Raw genomic sequence first — 25,874 nt, 5'->3', positions numbered from 1 at the left:
GCAATTTGTTCTTTTGTTATAGTATTGTTCTTCTCTATATAAAATATATTTTTTTCTTATTCTTTGAATAGCGAGTAAGAGATTGTGTAATGTTCTTGTTTTTATTTTAAGTACATTTTATTATTCATGTAACAACGCATGTTTAATGGCATTGACATTTTGCATATTGTTAATGTAAACAATAAAACAGGAAACCAAAGAAAATTTATATGTGTCTTAAGGAATAGATACACGAACATTACGTTTACACATAAAAGTGATGCATGGGATTTTCCTCCTTTTTATCTTAATGGATATCTGTTTCTTATTGAAATAAAATATTAAATAGTTTCTGTTTATTTTATATGTTTGTTTTCCAAAGATTAGATATTGCAGTGGTAATTTACATCACCTGGGTAATAATCTTATATATAATATATGAAATTTTGGAAAAATATTATTCTGTGATAGAAAAAAATCCAAAACAAATTTTAAATTTGATCATATTTTGGATTTTTTCTATCACAGAATAACATTTTCCAATAGGTCTGTTCTTTTTAGCTAAAGTTCTTGCACGGTCACTTTTTTCTTTTTCTCTCCAACGTGGAGGGAAGAGGAAGAAAGATGAACTGTGCAAGAAGTTCAACTAAAAAGAGCAGGCCTAATATTTCATATACGAGGGACACTACTTATATTTTGAGCCTTGGCAACACTGAGTGTTGTCAGGTGCCATCTGACGTTTCTACTAGAAAGTTTGACATTTTTGACCATAACCTTCTTCAGAACGTTTTGTTATTTGAGCGCGATTTGTATTGTTTACAGTCACTTGAAAATTGTGTCTCAGCGAAAAAATGGAATTAACTCGTGAAAATTTTCGTGCAATGATTTATTACGACTTTCGACGTGGATTATCAAGACAGGAGTGCATCGATCAACTTACTTCCACTTTTGGCGATAAAGCCTCATCCTTTGCCACTGTGAAACGCTGGTATAACGAATTTAATCGTGGTCGCCGTTCGCTCACCGACGAAAGTCGTGAAGTCCAAAATCAATTGTGTCAGAAAACATTGATGCTGTGCAAAAACTAATAATGCAAGATCGTCATGTGACATACTGTGAGATTGAGACAACCTTAGGCATTAGTTCCACCAGCATACATAAAATATTGCATGATCATTTAGCCGTGAAAAAGGTTTGTTCTCGTTGGATCCCACATAATCTGACAAAATCTCAAAAAGATGCTCGTGTCGATTGGTGCAAACAAATGCTTAAGAAATACAATGGCGGTGCTTCAAAAGACGTGTATAAGATTGTAACAGGTGACGAATCATGGATCTATGCGTATGAGCCGGAAACTAAACAGCAGTCGACTGTATGGGTGTTTCAAGATGAACCAAATCCAACAAAAGTTGTTCGCGCTCGAAGCACTTCGAAACAAATGGTCGCCTGTTTTTTCGGAAAAACTGGTCATGTGGCAACAGTGCCTTTAGAGGAACGTAGAACGGTCAATTCTGAATGGTACACAACCATTTGTTTGCCGGAAGTCTTCGGTGAAATAAGGAAAACAAACAAGCGCCGCCGGATCATTCTTCATCAAGACAATGCCAGTTGTCACACATCTCGTCTAACAACCGACTATTTGAGCACTCAAAAAATCGAATTAATGGGTCATCCGCCGTACAGTCCTGATTTGGCACCAAATGACTTCTTTTTGTTCCCGAACGTCAAGAATAAATTGCGTGGACAACGATTTTCGTCGGCAGAAGAAGCCGTTGATGCATTCAAAAACCATGTTTTGGAGGTGTCTCAAGCGGAATGGAAAAAATGCTTTGACAAGTGGTTCGAACGCATGCAAAAGTGTATAGATCATAAAGGAGAATATTTTGAAAAACAATAAAGTCATTTTCAATGACAAATTACTGTTTTTTTTATTATTAGGCTCAAAATATAAATAGTGCCTCTCTTATGTATACGAGATGATAGGATTTGCGAAACAAACTGATTTTTAGGGACAACTATTTTAAATTTGCATAAATTTAGCTGACAATGATTTCTTAAATAATTTTCTTATGAATTGTTCGTATTTCGTATAAAGACTTTTAAAAATGTAATTAAGAAAATTTTATCCAAATAATTTTAATTAATTATATATTTTTTTGCACTATGCAGTTAATATAAATAAATTAAACACAGTTATTAAACACAGTACAAAATTCTTTGTATTTTGTATAATTGAAAAAATTTGATAGTCATTTGAATAATTTGAATTAAATAATTTAAAAATATATGACTAATCGATATATGGCTAAATTCATTCAGGTTTATTTTAAATTCGTCACACACAAACCGGGGTTTTCCCTCAATTCGTAACAAAAATACATTTAACAAAAGTCAATTAATGGTACGTCTAGTATAAATAAATGTTACAATATGACGTGTTTGCAGGCAATTAATATTGTATAGGTCAATATTTATAGTTCATTCTTATTTTAAGACCATCTTAAGTAATGTCTTAAGATGCAATAATAGATTATTGATTTCAATCTCTCGCTTTCGATATCATTTTGATATTATAATGTCTTGTCGTCCTGCTTGGGTAAATTAAAGTTATAATTAGGGATGTATCGGATATCCGAAAAGTATCCGGTATTATCCGGCACTTTTTTACTATCCGACTGGATAGTCGGATATCATTAGTATCCGGGAATATATCCGGTTGAAATTTTATATCACTAAATTGTTGATTTGTTACACAAATGTTTTAGAAATAAGTATGCATATTAATGCCATAACATCTTATACATTGTTGCAAAATTACAATTTTTTCTCTACAGCCTCTTTTTTTTCAGAAGACAGTTTTCCGAAATCCGGTCGGATATCCGACTCGAAGAAACTGCCTTCTCGGATATCCGATGTTACATTCTGCCCAGATAATTTTACGATCCGATGCATCCCTAGTTACAATCTACGTTGGATTGTGAAATGATTCATATATGTGGCTGTTCCTTCTTGACGGCCCTTTTCGAAGCAACGCGTGCGCCGCGCAACGTGACGCGCATGCGCGCGCGAGATCGCCCTTTAGTTTTAGTTTCAAATGCCGTCGCCGGTGCAGCGCACAGCCGGCAATTCCGGCAAATCGTCAGTAATGTGCGAACCTTTGCGTGGTAATGTAGCTGATAAGGCGTGTTGGTTTTGCAACACGAAAAAATACGAAAAGAAGAAACGAGAAAGAAACCACAGTCTCGTGTATGATTGATACACCACTCGTATACTGTCTCAAGATTAACTTAACAGAAAAGTGCGTCGCCCGGAAAAGTGCCGATCCAGCCCGACGATGTCATTTTACTTTCGCGACTCGCCGAGATTCGCGGACCGACTGAGCGGCATGTCCGACGACGAGCTGCTGCGAGAAATGAAGCAGCGATTCAACAAGGATAAGGAAGGCACGGTCTTCGAGTCCGGCAGGCCTACCAGGACCGACTCCTTCGACCGGCCCTTTTCGCATTTTCCCAGAGTGAGTATATATTGTTCATCAATTCATCAACTCATATAGCAAACTTTATCTGATCTAGAGACGTCCTGGAGTTCCAAAACTCGACTCTGTCGATTCCAATATCTTCCTAAAGAGAACAAGAAAATCAAAAGAATGTCAATTTGACGTCATATTGACGAATTTATGCCATTTTTTGGTCATGAAAAAAATCTCGACCTCAGATCTAAGAATGATTTTTTTTATTGTTGTCTTTTTTATTTTTATTAAAAATTAAAAATAAAAGACAACAATAAAAAGAAGTCAATATAAAGTCATTCTTAGATCATCTGATTCAACATTCGATGAACAACAAGGATAAAATAATATTCGGGTTGACAGAGTCGAATTTTGGAACGCACTCCTAGGAACGTCTTTAGGACATCCTCTGGACGTCTTTAAGATATCCCATGGAGGTCTGTGCTGTATGAAACCCAAGGAGAACCAGAAAGTCAACATAATGTAAATTTGACGTCATATCTCGAAATTATGACAAAAATTTTCAGTCAATATGACATATTAAGCCTGTTTTTTTAGCTGAACTTTTGCACCAGTTCATTTTCTTTCCAGGAGCAAAGAAGAGGAAGAAAGATGAACTGGTGCAAAAGTTCAGCCAAAAAGAACAGGCCTATTATTTTGACTTTCTTATTCTCCTTAGGCCCAGTTCTACGACTCACGGTTAACTCTTAACCGAGGTTTAACTTGTTTCTGTTTCCAATTCTAAAATTGGAACGAGACAATGAATAAGTAGAACTGGGCCTTAATTGGGAAGTATCGTTCGTTCGTCGTCGCGCCCTTCTTCCTCGCGCACGGAATTCACGATCGCGTCCGCGGTATGCCTGCGGAATGCCGCGGCGTGCCTTTTTACCGACCTTTTATTCTCCCTCCGCTTCCCACTCGTCTCCCACATGATCAATCGATCACGTCGAAGGGAAATGAATCTTTGCGTCGTTTCCTTTTCGCACCGTTTGCCACTAAGGCCCAATTCCACAACTCACGGTTAACTCTTAACCGAGGTTCAACTTGTTTCTTATCTCTTTCCAATTCTAAAATTGGGTGTTCAACATTCGATGAACAACAAGAAAGAATTATTTTATTCTTGATTAATACTCGGGTTGACAGAGTCGAATTTTGGAACGCACTCCTAGAAACGTTTTTAGGACATCCTCTGGACGTCTTTAAGATGTCCCGTGGAAGTCTGTGCTGTATGAAACCAAAGGAGAAAAAAGAAAGTCAAAATAATGTAAATTTGACGTCATATCTTGACCGAAATTATGACAAAAATTTTGTCAAAATTGGAAAGAGACAGTGAATAAGTTGAACTTCGATTAAGAGTTAACCGTGAGTTATGGAATTGGGCCTAAATACTCCAATACGCGAATTTTAAGGGGGGTTTCACCTTTGCCGGCCGTAAAATTAGTTCAGTTTTATGAATTTTTTAAAGAAAATTTATTATATATAGAACGAAACAAGGTTTTGCATGAAATTATGTTATGTTTAAACAGTTAAAAAAATATTTAATTAGACGAATATGTATTTTAATGTCTCCAAATGGCGATCGAATTAGGGGTCATCTGCAAAACACGTCTCCATGATGGAAGTAATATTGATTCTGCAAATAATCCCCAGACGGCACAGAATATTTATGATAAATATTTATTAATATTCATTTTTTGAAATATTATATAGATATTTCATACATATTTTATATAAAGCTTTATTCGAAATATTATTAAAATATAGACTCTCTAAATATTTTATGCAGTATTTGTGATAAATATAAATAAGTATTTCTAATAAGTATTTTTTACTTGGATTATAATGTCTCATTAAGTATGTTCATAGCATTTACTATAACATTCACAATAAATATAATAAATATTTCATAATATTTATAATAAATATTTATGATCTGTGCAATCTAAGACCACAAAAATATTTACAAAATATTTAAAATAAATCTTATAAATATTTAAAAATATTTTGTAAATATTTTATAAATATTGTGTGCTGTCTGGATCTGAAATCAAAATTCTTTTCATTTTTATTAATTATATGAGTGTCGCTATAGCACTATGAACTAAAATAATGTCAATTGCCTGAAATTTTTAAAGATGGTGGCATTTTTAAAAAATTTACTTTTTTTTCCTAAAAATTTGTTACTTTTTTGTAAATAACATCTAATATTTGTTGTAAAATCTTGATTGTAGTTCGTGCCATGCGCAAAAGTATTAGGATCAAGCGGAAAAAAGAATTAAGTCGATATCTTAATCTATTTTTTAATTATCAGTTCCGTCAGGTCGAAAAATGTGAAAGAATTTCGAGAAAAACGCGTTTAAAGTTTTGAAACATATGATGCAACCGACGTGTTGTAAGACAAAGTACGAGGTTCGAGCAGTTCTAACGGTTTTCTATCTGCTCCTAGTATATGAAAGTAACAGCAAGTCTTTTTCTGGACCAATAGGAACTGACATCTACTGGTTTTCTTTAAATTATTACTTCAATAGCATTTACAAGAGCTTACGTATTTGAGCTCATAGCTCCGTTAATATTACGAATTTAAAAAATCCTTTTACATATTTAAAATGCCACCAAAAATGGTATTTTAACCCACACTCAAGAGCCACAAAAGTGGCTCTCCCGGCAGTCTAAAGGTTAAAGGTTTGTCTTCTGCATCTGCATCCTACACAGCATGAATTATACCAGCAATATTGCAGTAACATTACAATATTTCAGCAATACTGCAGTAATCCAGACAGCACAGAATATTTATGATAAATATTTATTATTATTCATTTTTTGAAATGTTATATAAATATTTTATACATATCTCTCTCTTATATAAGGCTTTATTCGAAATATTATTAAAAGAGACTAAATATTTAATGTAATATTTATGATAAATATGAATAAATATTTCTGGTAAATATTTTTTACTTGAATTATGTCTTATTAAGTATTTCCATAGCATTTACTGCAAGACTTATAATGAATATTCCATAATATCTATAATAAATGGTTATGATCTATGCATTCTGAGAGAAGATCACAAAAATATTTAAAATAAGTCTTAAAAATATTTATAAATATTTTGTAAATATTTTATAAATATTGTGTACTGTCTGAAAACATTATGGCAAGCTTTTTACTTTTTAATAGCATAAAAGGAATTTTGTCTAATGTAAAATAAATTAAAAAATAATTGTCTAAAAAGAATTTTGCAGTACAAAGTTGCACAAAAGTTGCAGCAACACTGCAGTCAATATTGCAGGGATTTTGCAGCGATATTGCTGCAAATTCTGTGCTGTATGGGTTACAATATAGTTTTATTAATGAATTAAAATTATGAGGTGAGATATAAGTAAACTTCGATATACAAACCTTAGCGTATTGATTATTCCAGCAATATTGCATTAACATTATGGCAAATTTTACTTTTTACGTTTTACTTTTTAATAGCATAAAAGGAATTTTGTCTAATATAAAATTCTTAAAAAAATTATCTAAAAAAATTACGATTCTTATTAATAATAATTTTAAAAAAAGTGAGGCATAGGTAAACATCGATTGAGGTATAAAGTTCAGGGTATTGATAAAGGAGGATGCGAATATTAATAGATACGTCGTTTACGTCTTCGTCTTCATTGCCGCCCGCGGCATCACGCGCGAAATTTAAATCGCGACGAACAAATCGGAACACGCGCATGCTGTGCCGAATTTCTTTATATTTATAGCACTGTCCCAATTCTCTTTTTCGAAACGACGATTGTGTCGGTCGTTTAAACGAAGGTTTCGCTGCGATGTCGATTCGCAATTTTTCTCCGATTTGCCGGTTTATTCTCGTCATTGCGATATTTTCAGATCGCACGTGAAACTATTCGGATCGCACGACGATAAAAGCGAAACGATTCGTGACCGTGCGAGTCTCTCGTTTAATTAAAACTTTTCTCCGAGTAAATGAGAGATCGTAAACGTAGGTAAATATTGATTCGCGTCGATCGAAGATTAACTTCGTGTTGACGATGACGGACGAGTTCCGATATCTCGCCACTTGAAGACATTTCCATTGCTAGTCGTCATTTCTAAAAAGATTACCTGATCAGATTGCTCGTAAAAGATCTGTTTATATTATTTATTGTTAGACTTTTTTTTATTACCAGCAGAAGAGAAACAGAACGAATTTCTCCAGTATAATATCATGCTAAAAATATCGTAACGATCGAGAGAGGAGAGAATAGAATAGTTTATTTACTTCAACTTACATGCCAAGAAGGAATTTGGCTTACATCATAAACTTAATCATACATATCCATCCATTCCTTATAAATTAATAATTAACTGAATGTAACAATTAGCCTTTACAGGAATTCAATTTAATACTAAAAATTACTTATTTTGAAGATTAAAAACATTAAATGATTTGCTTTTTTATTATAAAAAATAAGTAATTAATCACTACTTTCCAGTATTAAATTTCTGTAAGGATAATATACATAAATCACCGCGTATCGACGTTTTTTATTATATCTAACACAGTTTTTAGTTCTTTTCATTACACCATTTATATTATTAACTCATTATTATTGCAAAATTTTTACACAGAGGAGAGAAGAGAGGAATAAATAACGACCACTTATAAGGCTTTTCATTCAGTTTTCAGCTGTAATCTTTCTATTCCACTTAAAAGTGTTTTTATCTTTGCCTTTTTTTAGAAAGCTCAAGCAATTATTATCGAACTTATCAGGCGCTCGTTCGATTCTTCTTCATTAAGTATAAGAGTCGAGGAAAGAAATTTCTAACACATTTAAGCGAAGAATTTAAGATCAAAGAGAATATTGGTGCCTAATAATATTCTTACATGAATCTTACAACTTCCAATTCAAGCAAAACTGCGATTCGATTGTACATTTATCGGTCTTGAAACACAATCTTAAACTGAAGTTGATGTATGTAATATCACAAATTAAATTGACAAGCAATTTAATAATGCGGATACTAATCTTAAAACGCTGTAAAGAATTTATTGCGAAAAATGTCATTCTGGTCAGGATTGAAACCTAGATCTCCCTACATTTCGTGACGGTCTTAGCAATTCGACCAAAATTTCTAATATTGCGAAGTCCGAATAACTCCGCAATCGGAAATGCATACACTGATCGTAGACATTTTCCGGACACCCCTTAGCTTCAATATCCTGCGAGTCGAAAGAGCCTTTATCGCTTATCGTCGTTCGTGAATAGGACGCGGAGAAGCCTCGTGATAGAAGCCTCCTGTTTAGCTGGACCCTCCCGAAACGAGTTTCGACGGCACACATCGAGGGGTAGGCCACCCCTATCGATCTTGGCTTACTCGGGAAGCAACGCATTTCCGACCCTCCTGTGTGTGTATATGCAAGTGTGTATTTGTATCCTAGCTTAGGAGTCCCTTAACGACGAGAGATGTCTTTGATGGGAAATTCCGCAAGCCTCATCAATTTTTGGATACGTTTGCACGTCCCACGTAATAATCCTGCGCGTCCATTTATATATTTCCAAACATCCTAAAAGTTTGAAAGTTAGAAGTGAAAAATTGAAATTGATTTCCGAGGAGAACTCCAAAGAGGATCAGAACGTTCAATCGAGATAAATGACATCATAATATTTCAATAAACCAGTAAAAATTTTTATACTATTATTTACGCATTGTTAACCGCTCTATACGCTCATTCGCCTTGTTTGATTCTTATTGGAAACTTTCTAGATAGGAGACACAATTAAACACAGTGTTAGACACAGGAGCACTGTGCCCTGGTGAAAAAATTTCGCTGAAATTATTTTATGTTTTGGAACATTTCAGCGAAATTGCTGAAAAAATTTGCTGAAATTTCATTGAAAGCAGGGTTGGAAAAAACCCGGGCTTTTTTAAAAAGAACTCAACTCTCACACACACACACACACACACACACACACACACACACACACACACACACACACACACACACACACACACACACACACACACACACACACACACACACACACACACACACACACACACACTGGGTTTTATTGGATTTTATTGGGGTTTTTTGGAGTTTTTTGGAGTTTTTCGGGTTTTTTTGGTAAAATTGATTTGATATTTTTTTTCACGTAATATTTAGTTTACGTTGTATTTATCATTATTCACTACCTTATTATCACTACCTTAATACTTTTATATACAGAATGATTAGTGGGACCATATAAAAAAAATTATACAATTTCGTTTAAAAAAATGGAGGTGATCTATATATCTTTTTAGTGCCTCCATTTAGAAGAAAGACAACATGACCAAAATACGTCCCCCTTGAAACCATTCCACTTTCATCTGAAACATTTCTTTCTATCTTCAAAACTGTGGGTGTTATTCGGGTGGCCGGTCTTAAATGACTTTCACCCTGTATATATCTTAAAATTGGTATATGTTAAAATTTTTATACCACTTCAGTTATAGTTCAGTATATTCATTAAATATTTATAAATACGTCCTTTTTATGCGTTTAAAATATTTATTTTTCTACAATTCTAATAAAACCCCAAAAAATCCACAAATTGCGAGTTTTTTTAAGTGGGTAAAACCCAAAAAAACCCCCTGGCTTTTTTTGGGATGGGTAAATTAATGACCTGATTGAAAGTGAATTTTTTAGCTAACATATTGAAAAATCGCTGAAATTTTTCTAAAATGCTAAAATTTTGTTGAAAAGTGTTCCAAAACGTGAAATAATGAAATTTTTCCATCAGAGTGTAAAGCTGCTTGTTATCTAATCAAGGCTGCCAAATTTTTACAGCACGCTGAAATTTTTTATCTTTTCTAAATAAATAGTAGCCATGTATTTGACACATAAGGCTCAACTCAACTTTTTGACTGTGTACATACATGGTATAAGAATATAAAGTATTCCACTGGGTATAATGCCGGCAGATTAAATCAGAACAACCAATCAAATGCTTGCCTCCTAATTAATTAGTGGAGTGCACATAATAGCAATCAGGATTCTTTTTACAACATTTTGATTGATCAAAGAGCAGCCGCCATGTTCAAGACGACTACGCATCCTTGGGACTTATTTTCTTATGCCATGTGTACATATGAGTCGTGTTGTATCGTTAAAAAGCATTGTGTTAAACACTGTCACTTTGTGTCATGCTCTCATTGTTGTTATTAAAATTGAAATTAAAATTGAAAAGTGCAACTCGCAACGGAAGCTCGAAAATAACTTTGCTATGAAACTGTCGCGAAAAAGAAATTCGCAAGGAATCCGCCCATTCGATCGACGGACTATCGATTGATAATGTTCCGGGAAATGATAATGCGCGCGTTGTGTGCTCTGCACGCGAGGCATGCTAATTGGCGCATTGACAATGCGGAACAGGTGATTCGGTTATGTATAGCGACGGGCTAATAGAAGAGAAGAGAAAAGCGTGTCTCGTTACATAAAGCGAATTGTCGTGCCATAGTTGCGTGTGTGTGTGGGTACTTCCAGATGATTTTTTTCCTAGCCGTCTCCCTTTTAAGGTACCTTTTCATGCTAACGCTCATTTTTAGCGTTGAACAGATCACGTGATCAATATTGACGCTTGATATTCAATTTTGACCTATTTTGATGAAAACGAATGTCGAGTGTCAGCATAAAATTATACCTTATAAGTTATCCTTTATCCCAGCTCAGAAGAAAGCAAAACTCTTACAATGGCGTCATTTAACATTCGTATACTTGATGTACCTCTATTCTTGAAGATACGCGAAAGTTCTTTGGGACAAGTGGGATATACGAAGGGTACGTCCTTGAGAATTCTGCATTGTCAAGTTCTCGTGTATTTTTAACGGGAGATCGCCGATGGTATCCCGCTACAACTGTCCATTTAGTTATTTTCTATCCTTGTTTTCGGTTAGAGAAATGAAAATTAAATGAAGATTTATTTTAATATTATTTTCGTCATTAGAATTATATCTACATTTTTCAATATTCTGTATTGCATATTTAATTTAAAAAAATGAAAATGATTAGTGAAGCAAAAAATTACATCATTGGCGGTTCTAATGTTAAAAGCAGCAGAGATACCTTTGAGACATGAACGTTTGATAATCCATCCTCTCAGACAGCACACAATATTTATAAAATATTTACAAAATATTTATAAATATTTATAAGGCTTATTTTAAATATTTTATAAATATTTTTGTGATCTTAGATTGCATAGATCATAAACATCTATTATAAATATTATGAATATTTATTGTAAATCTTATAGTAAATGCTATGGAAATATTTAATAAGACATAATTCAAATAAAAAATACTTACTAGAAATATTTATTTATATTTATCATAAATATTATAATACATTAAATATTTAGTCTCTTTTAATAATATTTCGAATAAAGCCTTATATAAGAGATATGTATAAAATATTTATATAACATTTCAAAAAATGAATAATAATAATAAATATTTGTCATAAATATTCTGTGCTGTCTGGGCTATATACAGCATAATTCGTTATTGATGATTTAATAGAAAAATGTATAACAGAATAGTAGGAGAGATTAGCAAGATATTTCTTCATAAGATGATAAATCGAAAACGTAATTACATAAGAAAGAATGATGTATTAACAGTATTAGCCAATAGCAGTCTAATTGAAAATAATCTTGTTTTAATAATAGCGTTAATGAAACAAATAATATTTAATTAAAAGAGCAAGCTGAAAAAATTAAATTACGAAATTTTTATGAATATTTATTTGAATAATACTAATCAAATATTTAAATGTAAATATTTATTTATTTGGTACAAGACATATTAATTTGATTTAAGTATAATTTTTTATTGAGTAAATATTTATTTACTGTAAGTAAATATTTAGTTAGTACCATTTAAGCAAATATTTATTAAAAATTTAGTAAACTTTTTTAGTGCACGGCGTATTCGTTTTATTAATAATCATTGAATTAACAAGATTATTTTCAGTTAGACTGCCGACGGCTGATGCTGTGAATTCAGCATCGTATTTCTTCGGTGTAGAAACGTTTATTGTTTTATTCGCGGTTTCTCCTTTGTTTTCCCTCTGCTTTCGAGGAAATTGATTTTGGAACAGTCGTAAGGTATATGATTCTCTTGATCTCGCGACCTGCGACGAAGTGCGTGATTGTCGCAATCCCGGATCCACTTAAGCTCGTATCTTGGCAGTGATATCGTATACACACGGTTAGCGTTATTTATACATTTAACGTATTAAACTTTGCAGCATGTTGCACAACGCGAATTGCGTAACGCAAAAAGTGCACTATTGTCCCCCCTATGAATCCCGATCAATATAAAGTTTAGATTGGGTATCAAATCAGTCCTTAGCTGCAACTTATTGCATGTTTTTGATAATTTGTCGTGCATTATATTGCTTTCAATTAACTATAAGCCTTTGCATTCAATAAAGCCATTATTATTATTATTACTACTATTATTATTACTATTATTACTATTATTATTATATTCACAATTCCAAAACCAAAACTCCTCGCATTCGTTCGATGCGTCATTTTTGAAGAACGAGAAAACAAAGAGACCTCGAAAATAATTCTCTTTTGAAAGCGAAGTTATAGTTTTGCGAAATTTATGGTAATCCCTATTCGGTACCGTTCGATTCACTCATTAATGGATTAAGCGAATTTCATGCTGTACGTCGTGATGCGTATCCCTCCCCTCATCTCTTTTTCCCCTTCTCTCTTCCTCCTCCTCCCTCTACCGTCGTATGAATGAGTCTTTCGCCGGCTCGCGTCGGACTCGTGTCGACCTCCTCGCGCCTCCTGTGCTCCTGACATCGCTATCGATCACCGTAGATCATCGATCGTCATTATCGATGATCCCACAAGCGATCGAGACTCGCGCGACTCGCATTCGTGCGCTCGTACAAAACGCCATTTATCGTTATGTTATTGCATCTGTTATGTCACATTCATTCGCGGACAACTCGCTTATACATGTATGTGCATGTACAGGCCCCATTTAGAGTTACGTGACGAACATCGGTCTCCCGGCCGGTAATTTTCGCCGAACTCGTTATCCCGCGTACATAGCTTCGTGATTCACTCATTGCTATTTATTCTTTTCATATGTTTTCATTCCTAATCGAACGTCTGTTTCTTTCCTGAATGCACTCGACGGAGCGTATATAGGTACACTCTAAATTTCTTGCGGTGAAATCTCACTTTAAGAGAGTGAAAATACAATCTCTCTTGAAAAAAAAGTGCAAATTTTCCACTTCTTGAAAAAGGGTGATAATTTTCAGTCTTCTTAGAGTAAATTTTCACTTCAAAGGAGTGAAATTTCACTTTTTTGGAGTGAGATTTCACTCCTTTGAAGTGAAAATTCACTCTAAAAAGAGTGAAAATTGTCATTTTTTTTTTTAAAGAAGTGAATGGTGATTGTATTTTCACTTTCTTGGAGTGAGATTTCACTGCAAAAAATTTAGCTTGTACATACAACATAGAGTCGTAATACAATATCATATAAGGATATCAACATAATCTTAGTTGTCACTTATAAGTTATTAGTTTCTGTAAGGGGAAGTTTTTGGCACAAGTTATCCCTCCGAGTGCCATGCTTTTCGCGGTCGGTCAGGCGTGCAACCCAGTGCGGATCCTTTTGCTCATGCCTAAAAATATAGGTCATATATCTCTCTTCTTCTCTCTCGCAACAGTTGATCGAAGTGCACTCGTTCGTCCTCATCGATCCGTCTACCTCCGCACGTTATTAATTCGTGTGCACTTTCTGCACTTAAATCAAAATATTCGCTCTTGTGCCACACAACTCAAAAAACAAAGTTTTTCAGAAATTGAATTTTAATGTTTCGAATTATTGTACATTTCGTAATATTATAATTATGAAAAAAATGTAATATTTTGGGATAATATAATTAACCGATTGCAGAGGAACTAAAGTATATTTTTTTAAAGTACGTTAATTGTCTTTTTTTTTTAAGTTTCCGTTCGTTTTCTGCAAGCAACTAAAAATTTCTGTATTATGCCATTGTTGTAACAAACGAGCGATTGTGTAAGCACATATAATCAGACAACACATTGAAGGTTGGAGCTCGATCAACCAGACAATTTTAATTTTGATCCGTTTCGTTCTGACTGGCTGAATTCTAATTCCTAATTTACAATTTTGAATGCGTAGTCTATTCTACAAACTTCTTCACGCTTCGGTGAGAAGAGGAGTAGAGTCACACAAAGAGCAACCGAAACGAATAGAGTCTTCGCGACATACGTCGCCGTCTCGCATTTCCATCTTCTTTTGTGTCTATTTTTAGAATTTGAAGTACTTTTCTTTACCCCAATTTGCACGAGAAAGGAGGAGATATACTATAATAATTTCTCTCCCAATGTTTTGAAAGCAAATCGAACCGAACGGAATGAGATAATATCCAACGTGACGTAACGTTAAGCGCTTCCGCGTTCGCTCCGCGCGTTTTCTCGAACGTGCGAGAAGCGGCGAGAAGTTAGGCGCGAGAAGCTTCTAGCGAGTTCTCGCGCTCACTCGGTGACCGCCTCCGCCTGCGCTCGCCCCCGCCGCCGCCGGTGGTCACGTGGTCGCGCACGACCCACACGCAACCGCGCATTTAAGTGCTCCCGCGGCCCGCGCGCTGTCAGTCTCGCTGTCAACCGCGTTTGTGGTGGATTACGCGCGCGATCGTGGTGAAACGCACGTGCACACGGTTTTTTTTCTTCTTTTATCTCTTTTGCACTACTCGATAGGAGAGAACGGCCTTGAAAAAGTACAGCCGACGAGGCGAGTGAGAAAGAGACGTACCCCGAGTGTATAGCGAACGTCGCTTATGTAATCGCGGTTGGAGGCAGTGGAGGAGACGAGGAAAAGCCGAGAGAGAAGCACGACGTGTGAGTGTCAGCTATTGCGAGCGAGCGAGTGGAGTGAGAGAGATATATTGGGAGCGTGTGAGAGCGAGCGAGCGAGCGAGAGAGAGAGAGAGAAAGAGAGAGAGAAAGAGAGAGCGAGAGAACGCAAGGAGGTGGAGATTTCGAGAAAAATCTCGCGGCCAACCTTTTCTCGACGTCTATGCGCTTTTGAGAGCCGCTAAAAAAAGATTTTGTGCGTGATATATTCCGGAAAAGGAAAGAGGGGAAAGAAAGAGGAAAAAGGAAAGAAGGAAGGAAAGAAATTACTCGCTGGTGCAAGCGAGAGAGAGTGCGTGTCGGGTATCCAAAAACGGACGCGCGGGCTCGAACGGGTCCAGAAAATGGACTCGCCTGTCATCGTGGACGCAGCATCCAAATTGGGACGAGAGATCGATCTGGACCGCTGCTCGTTCCCCGTAAGTGACGTTATCCACCTCTCTGTATCTTTTCTTTTTCCATTTTTTTTTTGGCGTTATTTTTTTTTTCGCCAAACGTAGGACTTTTCTCCGCGCGCAGTTCGAGAGAGCTCCGGTTGCTCCGCGAAGCTTCTCGAAGGCTGAAGTTTAAGATTCAGGCTTCAGGCTCCTTTCTATTAGGAACAAACTCCGTTTGTAAACGATTACGTCTTGGATCGACGTTTTTGCGAGCGAATGTTGCACGTTATGAATTATTACGCGCTGCTGCTGCGATTCCTTCACCGCTTAAGGCTAATATTTCATTTGTACGATAAGTATCTCAAGTATGTTGATTGGGTACAGAACAGAGAAGTTCTCTGGAAATTCTCTATCCTGTAACTAATCAACAGATACTTGAAAAATGTGTTATTCAACAAATGAAGTATTAGCCTGAAGTCGTAATCGGACTAGAGATTGAGACTGGATTGAAATATAAGGTTTGTTCGCGTCGCATGCTCCAACATGTTCCAATATGCTCCTACTCACTCCAACACACTTGGTAGAGTGAGAAGGAGCTATGGTAGGAGCATGTTGGAGTTTGCGACGCGAACAAACCTATAATCAATCAAAGCAAAGTTTACGAAACTTGAGATTGGTTTTCTTTCTTGTAATTGGTTAAATTTCAGTTCAATCTCTTCAGTTTGATCACGACTTTATGTGGATTGAAGATTGACTGTTACCCGGTCCTATTTTAGCCAATCACGATGCAGCGAGTCCATCGTGATTGGCTGAAATAGAACCGGGCAACCGCCAATCGTAATCGTCAATCTGCGATGCGGGCTTTAGGCTGGGTTGTTCCACTTTTCGCTAAATTTCAGCTTACTCTCTCTTTCTCCCTCTCTTTCGCTCTTCCTTTTGCCTATTAGATAAATTATCACGTAGTTCATCCGAAGGTGGAACAATTGACTCTAATGGGCTTTCTACAATAAATTATTACCTATAAATCTTTAAATCTTAAGTTTAATCAACCAGTTATAGTTGATTATTCTTCTCATATTTGACTGTGATCGATCAATTTCTTATGGCTTAAAATTTAAAACTTAAATAATGGCTTATTGTGGAAAGCCTATTAGGATTATAGTGCAGAGTCTTGCATAACGCGTGAAACATAAGAGAATGAACCAATCAAAGTCCTTCATTTTTTCTTTTTCATGAAATAAAAGACTCTGATTGGTTGATTTTCTTATATTCTACGTATTATGCGTTATGCAAAAGTCTGTGCTCTGGCTCTTGATCTTAAAAATTGCAAAAGGCAAACGTGATAGGTGGTCCTCTTCCCAGTAAACACAATGTTACATGTAACGTACATGTAACATGAAATGTCAGCTCAACAAGGTAACTAATATAACACACTGTGTTATATATTACAGTTATCTTGTTGAGCTGACATTCCATGTTACATGTACGTTACATGTAACATTGCGTTTACTGGGTTCCGTCTGGTTTCACGCTTCCAAGAAGACACGATCCAGATCTTAATGGAATCATCGACGCACACGAGATATTTCCATACGTTCCTCACGTTCTCCTCACTGCCGATATATAGCCCTCCCTCTCCATCCGTCGCTGCTCCTCGCATTCCGCGTTTCGAGATCGCGTGGAAATCAGAAATAGCATTCGCGCCGTATTTTTCGCGTCGCATTCGAACGCGTCGCGACGGAACGCGTCGTTCGCGAAAAAAAGAGGGGGGAAATACAAAAATCGAGATATTATCGTCTCATCACGAATATCACGATATTCGTCAAGAACTTTTGAGTTCCATTACTGTAATGGTCGTAAAAGAAGTTTATCTTAATCGTTAATTGATATTTCGATGATATGAAATACGAATTCTCGAAACAAACATGATGAAAAAAAAAAAACCGACGTTCGTATCAATGTATCATCGAATTATCGTGAACGATCGCGATGCGTGACCGTCAAACGCAACAGTCATGATGTCATGAAACCTATTTAGACGTCTCGAAAGACCGTCGTTATTATTGCGGTCGATATCACTAAAGCCCACATCAAACCATGCATTGGAGATTAACGGTAGCGAATTGGAAATTGAGGATCGCGAATTGGTGATTAGAATTCGACCAATCGGATGAATGTAATTCTAGCTCGCTGTGTCCTGATTGGTCGAATCTTATGCGGAAAGGACGGTTTCGCTGAAGTATTCAAAAATTTAGATACAGATCTGAAAATAATTTTGTTGAATCATCAAAATAAATTTATAGAAGCTTATAAGCGTTGATGATAATATTGTAAAATATAGTCTTAATATTTTACTCTGAAGAAAATTAAATTTTAATAAATATCTTTGAATAATATATATATATAAATATATAGTTCTAAGTAAATATTTACTAAATGTAAACATATATTTATTTAGTATAAGAATTATTAATTTGATTCAACTATTATTTTTTATTGAGTAGATATTTATTTACTATAAATATAAATATTTACTTATTTAGTGCTATTCAAAGAAATATGCATTAAAATTTGAAAACTTTTGTTTAGTGTAGCAATCAGTTTGAATGTTCTACATAATTATTTTGACGGTCCAAACAAAATTTTATTTTCATATCTAACTTAATTACTCAAATACTTTAGCAAAACTGTTTCTTGATGCAATCTTCGATTTGCAGTCCTTAATCTCCAATTCGCAAACCTCGGTATCCGATGCATAGTCTGATACGGGCTTGACGGCACGACGACGTCAAAAGGCGCGGCGTGACGTCATACCGGTCACGTTATCAGATACCTTCCTACGCTCAATACCGGCCATATGATTAGGCGAGATCGCCGATATGTGCGGCGAAGGAGAGGGACGGAAAGAGGGATTACTTCATATGATTGACTCTTTCTGTAACGTGGCTCTTACACGTCCCGATGACGTTTCTCTCTCGGCGTTCTGGAACGCGATGGATGATTCGCGTGCACGCGTGGGCGTATTTGCGCGTGCTCCAACGAAGACGGAGACCGAAAACCGAAAAGAAACGAGACCGAGCGATCGTTTCCCCCGTATGATATCACCCGGCGGAAATAAAAGAAACCTGTAAAAGCGAAGAGGGGGAGAAGGAAGATGGAAAAACGAATTTCCCGTTTCTTCGAGATTGCATGAAAAGAACAGTTTACTGAAGCTAAAAATTTAGCTGCATACAAATCTGAAAATAATTTTGTTCGACCATCGAAATAATTATGTAGAACGCTCAAACGTTGATGACAATACTGCAAAAAATTTTAACATTCTAGCAACCAGTTAGAGTGACTTATACATAATTATTTTGATGTTCGACCATAATTATCAGGGTTATTATTATACAAAATTGAAAATCAGGGAAATCAGGAAATTTTGCAAAATTTTCTGGAAGATTAAAATTCTTGGCTTTAAAGAAGTTTGATATGCGTATCTACGCAGTTTTGGAATACTTATGCTAACTTAACAATACACAAGTAATGTCAACAATATTATAATAGTAATTTACATTGCTATGTTAAATTGTCTCTCAACAAAATATTTAATTTCCAAATCAGAACGAAGATACAAAAAATTTTAAAATATTATTGAAAGCATCAGAGGAAATTATGGAATTTTAGGCTGAGAAATTTTTATGGCGATGATTTAGGATTATTTTCAGGTCTGTATCTAGTTAAATTTTTAGATATTTTAGTTCAAAACTGTTCTTTCCTTGTACTTTGAGAGTCCTATATAATTACTTTGATCCAAACAAAATTATTTTTTAAATCTATTTGTCTATCTATCTGTATCTAGCTGAATGTTTGGATACTTCAGCAAAACCGTTTTATAGTGCGTGTTAAAATAAATTCGACTGGAAGAGACAGCCAAAGCATCTCGACATTCAGTCGTCCGCGATAATAGCAAGCGATGCAGGATTAAGTGCGTCAAAAATGGATATTTGGATTGAAGGCCCTCTAAATTTAGCATTAAAAAAAGAATATGTAAGTATCCGGGCGCGATGTTATCCTGTTGCGGGTCATTTTCGCGGTTGACAGGCGAAAATTTAATGCGGTGGTGGCGTGTTGGCCATGGCCAGCCAGGCCGAAAATAGGAAAATCTGATTGCTGGGTATAGGTGCTCGTATGTAAGAGGTTCTCCCAATTCTTTCTCTCTCTCTCTCTCTCTCTCTCTGTCCCTTCTACTGCCATTTTTCTCTCATTTTCTCTTTCTTTCTCTCGTATGCGTCCCGTGTATGGTTTTCTTACAACGTATGTCCGCTAAGTGGAACGACGAGGCGACCTCGATTCGCCGCAGGAAGAGAAGAAGGAGAGGGAAGAGAAGGAGGATTCGTCACCTCGTGCCCGATTACGCGAATTTCCCCTTCAGCGCCCTTGCTCGCGTTCGGATCGAAGTCGAGACTGAATGTCACGCACAGCTGTTGCCGTTAGGGTGACTTCGAAGAAAAACTTCAATTAACTTGGTCAACAATCAACTCAACTAATAGTTATTGCAAAATTTCTAGCTATACAGAGTGATTCTCAAGTATTCTAAAAGATTTAATTTTTGAGGAGAGATTCCTTTACATTAATTCATTATAAAAACTTCATATGACCATGCACTGTTAGAAATGCTTTCTTTACATGTGAATGAAGCTCGTGATTATGAACGAAATTGAAAGTAATGAATGATTTAACTGAAAATTAAGTTACAGTAGTTACTTAAATGTAATAAACGTGTACATTAAATTTCATAAAACTTCATGAAAAATACTTAAAATTTCATGTACATGTACACTGTTAAAAATTTCATGAAAAAAAATTAATATACTTTTAATTTTCACAATTTGAACTTAATTTCATGACATTACATTAAATTTAATGTATTTTTCATGAACATTAATGTACTTTCCAGAAAATTTTATGAAAAGTACGTTAAATTTCATAAATTTAATGTACACGTTCATTACATTTAAGTAACTACTGTAACTTAATTTTCAGTTAAATCATTCATTACTTTAATTTCGTTCATAACCACAAGCTTCATTTACATGTAAATGAAGCTCGTGGTCACATTTCTAACAGTGTACACAAATATACTCGTACTTTTCAGTTATAAATACATTAAATTTAATGTAATATCATGAAATTAAATTCAAATTGTGTAACTTAAAAGTATATTAAATTTCATGAAATTTTTAACAGTGTACATTAAGAGTTAATGAAATTTATGAACATTTCTAACAGTGTGTGTTTGAAATGGCTCAGTTTCGAAAATACAGGGTATCAAAGTTGAAGGAAAAATTTCGTTTTTCTCTAAAAATTCGAAAACTACTCGAAAACACAAAATTTCATCAAAAATAACCCGAGTGGTTTTCGAAATTTTTTTCGTCTTAAATCAATCTGAGAAGTCATCCCTTAAAATCTTTCAGAACACTTATGGACCATCCTATATAATTCATCGTACTTCATTTAATCTTTCTTTCTATGTATTAAACAATAAAAAATTAATTATTCTAGCTACATTAGCAAAATAATATTGCTTCATAAGTTAATTGAAATTTGATTAGAGTGGTCCTTAATTTATTAGGGAATATGAATCCGGCATAAGTTAGGGAATATACCGAATTTGGTTATCTCCATTATCTGGTTTGAAGGCTAGAGATGAAAGTTATTGCCTTTCATCTCGACTGTGATTGGTCGACTCGATTACTGCTTACTCTTAACGGTTGGCCGGTCCTATTTTAGCCAATCACGATGCAGCGAGTCCATCGTGATTGGCTGAAATATACTGAAAACTCTCCTTTTGTTTCGTTAGTTGATAACCATATTTAGATAACCAAAATCAAAATAAGCTATATTTACAGCTATGACAAACTGTCAAATTAAAAATATATAGAAATAAACATGATTGAATTTCTCGAAACAAGAAGATAATTTTTGGTATATTTTATAAGTCTATTCTATCGATTGTAAATATTGTTTTATTGAAAAATATCTTTATTCAAATATAATTGAAGAATCTTTTGCGTTCCTTGACTGAATAGAAACCTTATAGTCTTCCATTTCCAGATTAAACATTGCACATTTTCTTAAACATTTGCCTTATATTTAAATATTTGTTCATCACGATTGAAAGATATTCAATATTGCATAAACTGTTCTCTATCTTTTAACCTTATGTTTCATCTCTTGCATATGTCAAACACCTGTCAACCGATTTTAGGTCACAATGCGATCAAGAATCATGTCATCTAGTTGTTAGTGTACGGGTAATTCCTCATTTTAGCAACATCAATCGAACATTGGTTCTATCAAATTTTTGTCTGTCTCCGTAGGGGTTCCCGTTCGACGACGACGCCGACGTTTTCGAGCGTCCACGCAGCGACGGTATTCGCGCGCATCTGGACGATCTTGCGGCGCGCCACCCCGAGTTCGCTGAGCACCTGCGCGGTCCGCCTTGGCCGTTCAACAGTTCCCTGCTGCGCGACCGTCGCTGCCGACGTCGTGGTAGCAACAACGACGACCAGCAGCAGCAAGGTCAGCAGCATCAGGACGAGGACGCTCGTAGTCAGGCAAGTGGTAGCAGTGCCGCGAGTGGTGCGAGTGCCGTCAGCTCGCACAGCGGCGGCGGTGGCGAGCACGACTTGACGTCATCGTCTGCGATACCGCAGTACGGTCTACGTAACACAGTGGATATTGGCCAGCAACAGCGACGCCGCGACATGGAGACGAGTCCGGAGAAGGACGAGCGCGGTCAGCGCTCGATGTCGGCACCACCGACGGAGAGCTGGCAACAGCAACAGCCGGGTCAAGAACAGCAACTACCACCGCAACCTGGTCAAGGTCAGAGATTCGTGTCCCGAGTAGATATCACGCCGCAGCACAATCAGCAACGTGCGCAGTCGCCTGGTAAACCAACCAGCAATGTCCGACATATCCCCATCTTCGTGGAGGGTCGCGACGTGCCGGTGATGCCGAAGGTCGCCACAGACGACGCGCCGCCGTCCACCTTCCAGCAGCAACAATCGTCTCCGCCGTCTCACCACTTCGACAGATCGTCGCCACCAGCGCATCACTTCCACAGACCCTCACATTTTAACGAACGTTTCAATCGGCAGCAGTGGCCACCGTCGAATTTCCAGACGTTTTATAAGACAACAGGTTTTGAACAACCAATGCGGCGGCAGTTTCAGTCGCAACAACATCAGCAACCCCAATACTATTATCAACAGCCTCAACATCAGCAACAGCCTCACCCGCAATATCAACAGCCCCAATATCAGCAGCAGCAGCAACCGCAGCATCATTTTGAGCAACAGCAGACTCAGCAACCTCAACCTCATCAGGAACAGGAACAGCAACAGCAGCAACAACAACAAGAAATACCAAAACCAAAGCCTCCATTGCCAAAGGATTCCCTCGAGAGAGTGGCTCAGGTACAAAAGGAAGTGGACGATCTGGCCGAGGAGGTACGACGTTACGTTGGTGGCTCTCGGCAGGACAAGGAGTACATGTACCTGGACGAGATGCTGACGCGCGAATTAATCAAGCTAGATGACATAGAGACGGAAGGTCGGGAGAACGTGCGACAGGCGCGGAAGAACGCCATCAAGAGCATTCAAGATACCATTGGCTTGCTGGAGACAAAAACACCTTTTGCAGGAACAACAACCCACCGCGCATAAAGAGGCTCAGGAGTGTTCTGACAAAGATCAGCTGGAAGAAGAGATCTCGCACGTTCCTGAGCCGATGGAGGTAGACGCGAAGCAAGAGAAGCTTAGTAACGAGCCGATACCGCTTCCGCCGATACCGTCGTCGCCGACGAAGGTGAGAAATCGCGAGTGAAGTGACGTTAAAATACAGGATGTTTGTCAACTGTATAGAAAATTTTAGTTTAACTTAAATTTGTTTTATTCTCCAAATTATATTTCATCTTTTATTTATCTTTTTTTTTGTTTACAACAAATTATTTCATTTTTACGATTGCAATATTTATACGAATTATCTTATTTTTTGGCGTTTTGTTTCGGTTTTGCAGACGAAAGTGGAATCCTCGGAAAGTGAAAGTGCGACAACAGCTGTCGAATCAGCAAATCAAAACGTTATTCCTACCGGACAGCAGATTACCGAACAGAAAATAGAGAATCTAGTAGCGGAAGAGCTTGTCGCGACAGACGAATCAACAAAATGCGCGGTCGAAACAAGCAAGGAATCAAAACCGAGTGATGGAAAGGATGAAGAACAACAAAAAGACGTGTTACGAACAATGGAAAATAAACTCGCGACATCAAAGCAACAGACGAAGGAAACGACGGAGGGAAAAACGGAAGTGAACGACGGCCAGCGGAGTTCGACGGAATCGCCGAGGCTGCAGAAGAAGGCAAAAAAGACGAAAAAGAAGGAGCAGCAACAGCAACCGGTGTCCGAGCAAGCAATCCCGCTGCCACCACCACCGACGGAGAGCGCGAAGTAAAAACGGAACGTTGAGGAAGTGTCGTATAGTCGAACGTGGATCCCAACGTGGACACGACTCGACCAGAGTTGGCGAACGAGAGAGAGAGAGAGAGAGAGAGAGAGAGAATTTCGTGGGTCGTAAAGGAACGAGGATCGACTAGAAACGAAGTTCCTTGAGTCACAATGGAACGCCGAGTGATGGAAAGGATAGAAATGAAGGAGTTTCGGAGGACATCGAATTGTCGTAGACACCGCGGAGTGGCTTGATCGATTTGTATTAAGACGCTGCTACCTTTTCTTACTTTTTCTGAGTTTCCGAACTAGAATCAAGCTAATCGCGTTCGAGCCGAGCAATGAATCCTTCAGTCACTCGTCATTGCCTTAGGACGAGGCCTTCCTCTTTTATAGAATAATCACGAACGAAGCGGCACCGCCCATAAGTTCGTTGACTTCCTCGGCCTTCGATTCGAAGCTCTTAAGCGTTCGCACATCCGCGTGTTCCATTATATTTTTTCAACGCTAAGAAAGAATCTTTGTAGGAATGCGCGCAGCTAGCGAATTTTTCTCTCTGTCGATGATATATAATCCTCACCTTTCTTCTAATTATTTATAATTTGCGAGCTCGTGGATGATTGTGAGATAAATAGAGGCCGCATCTGACTTGTGTAAGATGGACTCGAAATCGCGGGGAAAAGGTTCAAGTCTCATCGCGAATCCAGACGCGTAACTTCGAGGACATCCTATAGAAGGCCAGGTGTAGTTTCGTTATATATTCACCTGTCGAGCAGACCAATTTGCCACGTAAATGCCGCGGGAATTATTCATCAAGCAAATTTTACTGATTATACGTAAAGGAAATACATAATTTTTTCTAGGTATGACCGCAGGAAAAGATCATATTTGTATTTTATAAAATAATATACGAACTTTTTATATAAAGTTTGCACATCACAGTTTACTATTCAAGTCAAAATTTCGATTTTTTTTACTTTTCACTCTTTATGACACAATACAGGAAAATTGGTCTGTTTGGAAGGTTTATATTCGACGTTATACTCGGTATAACATCATGTAGAGCGTGCACGTGACGGCAGTGATGACGATAAGTTAACATTGATTTCTAATTTATTGTATGCCTGCCCGAGAGATGATTTCGTGTTCGCAAGTGTGTTTGTTGTTGACGCTAATAATTTTTTGCGTATCGCGCGCACATCTGCCGACACAAAGTGGCACGTATGTGTGTAAGAAGCATGTGCACATACAAACTTTAGAGTCATGAATATTCGTCGAGAATACCGATGTGTGCGCCGTTCCTCGTTTCTTACTTTCCTAGATTTATCATCAGGATGTGTTCCGCGACATAAATTAATTTATGCGTGCATAATCTAGTGCAAATTAGAATTCTCTTTTAACAGACACTTAAAAGTTGCCAAAATACAGATTTTGGATCATAAGTGAATGTTGTACATACAGATTACACGATGGTTTTCTGAAAACCAGCCAAATAATTTTGTATGCAACTCTGGTTAAAACGTATTTTTTGAAAAATTTCTTCATCCAGGAGGATTCCGTATAATA

At 36.7% G+C, this 25,874-nt stretch overlaps 2 protein-coding genes across 2 annotated transcripts; both read left to right on the top strand.

Moving 5' to 3' along the window:
* Nucleotides 1-848: 848 nt before the first annotated feature.
* On the top strand, nucleotides 849-1,902 carry LOC108727864 (histone-lysine N-methyltransferase SETMAR-like; the record flags this gene model as incomplete). Its single annotated transcript, XM_018456142.1, is given in 2 exon segments — nucleotides 849-1,017; nucleotides 1,020-1,902. Coding segments are annotated over 2 exon segments (1,026 nt in total), but the record flags the coding sequence as incomplete, so codon positions are not given.
* Nucleotides 1,903-3,120: 1,218 nt separating this feature from the next.
* stv (BAG domain-containing protein starvin) lies at nucleotides 3,121-25,183 on the top strand. The gene is given in 4 exon segments (XM_018456162.1): nucleotides 3,121-3,493; nucleotides 22,178-23,497; nucleotides 23,499-23,669; nucleotides 23,881-25,183. Coding segments are annotated over 4 exon segments (2,106 nt in total). The 5' UTR covers nucleotides 3,121-3,313; the 3' UTR covers nucleotides 24,316-25,183.
* The last annotated feature ends 691 nt before the right edge of the window (nucleotides 25,184-25,874 follow it).

This window comes from Mycetomoellerius zeteki, unplaced genomic scaffold (genome assembly GCF_001594055.1).
Source record: "Mycetomoellerius zeteki isolate Tzet28-1 unplaced genomic scaffold, Tzet1.0 scaffold555, whole genome shotgun sequence".
Classification (NCBI taxonomy): Eukaryota; Metazoa; Arthropoda; class Insecta; order Hymenoptera; family Formicidae; genus Mycetomoellerius; species Mycetomoellerius zeteki.
This window is presented reverse-complemented; position numbering and strand designations above follow the sequence as displayed.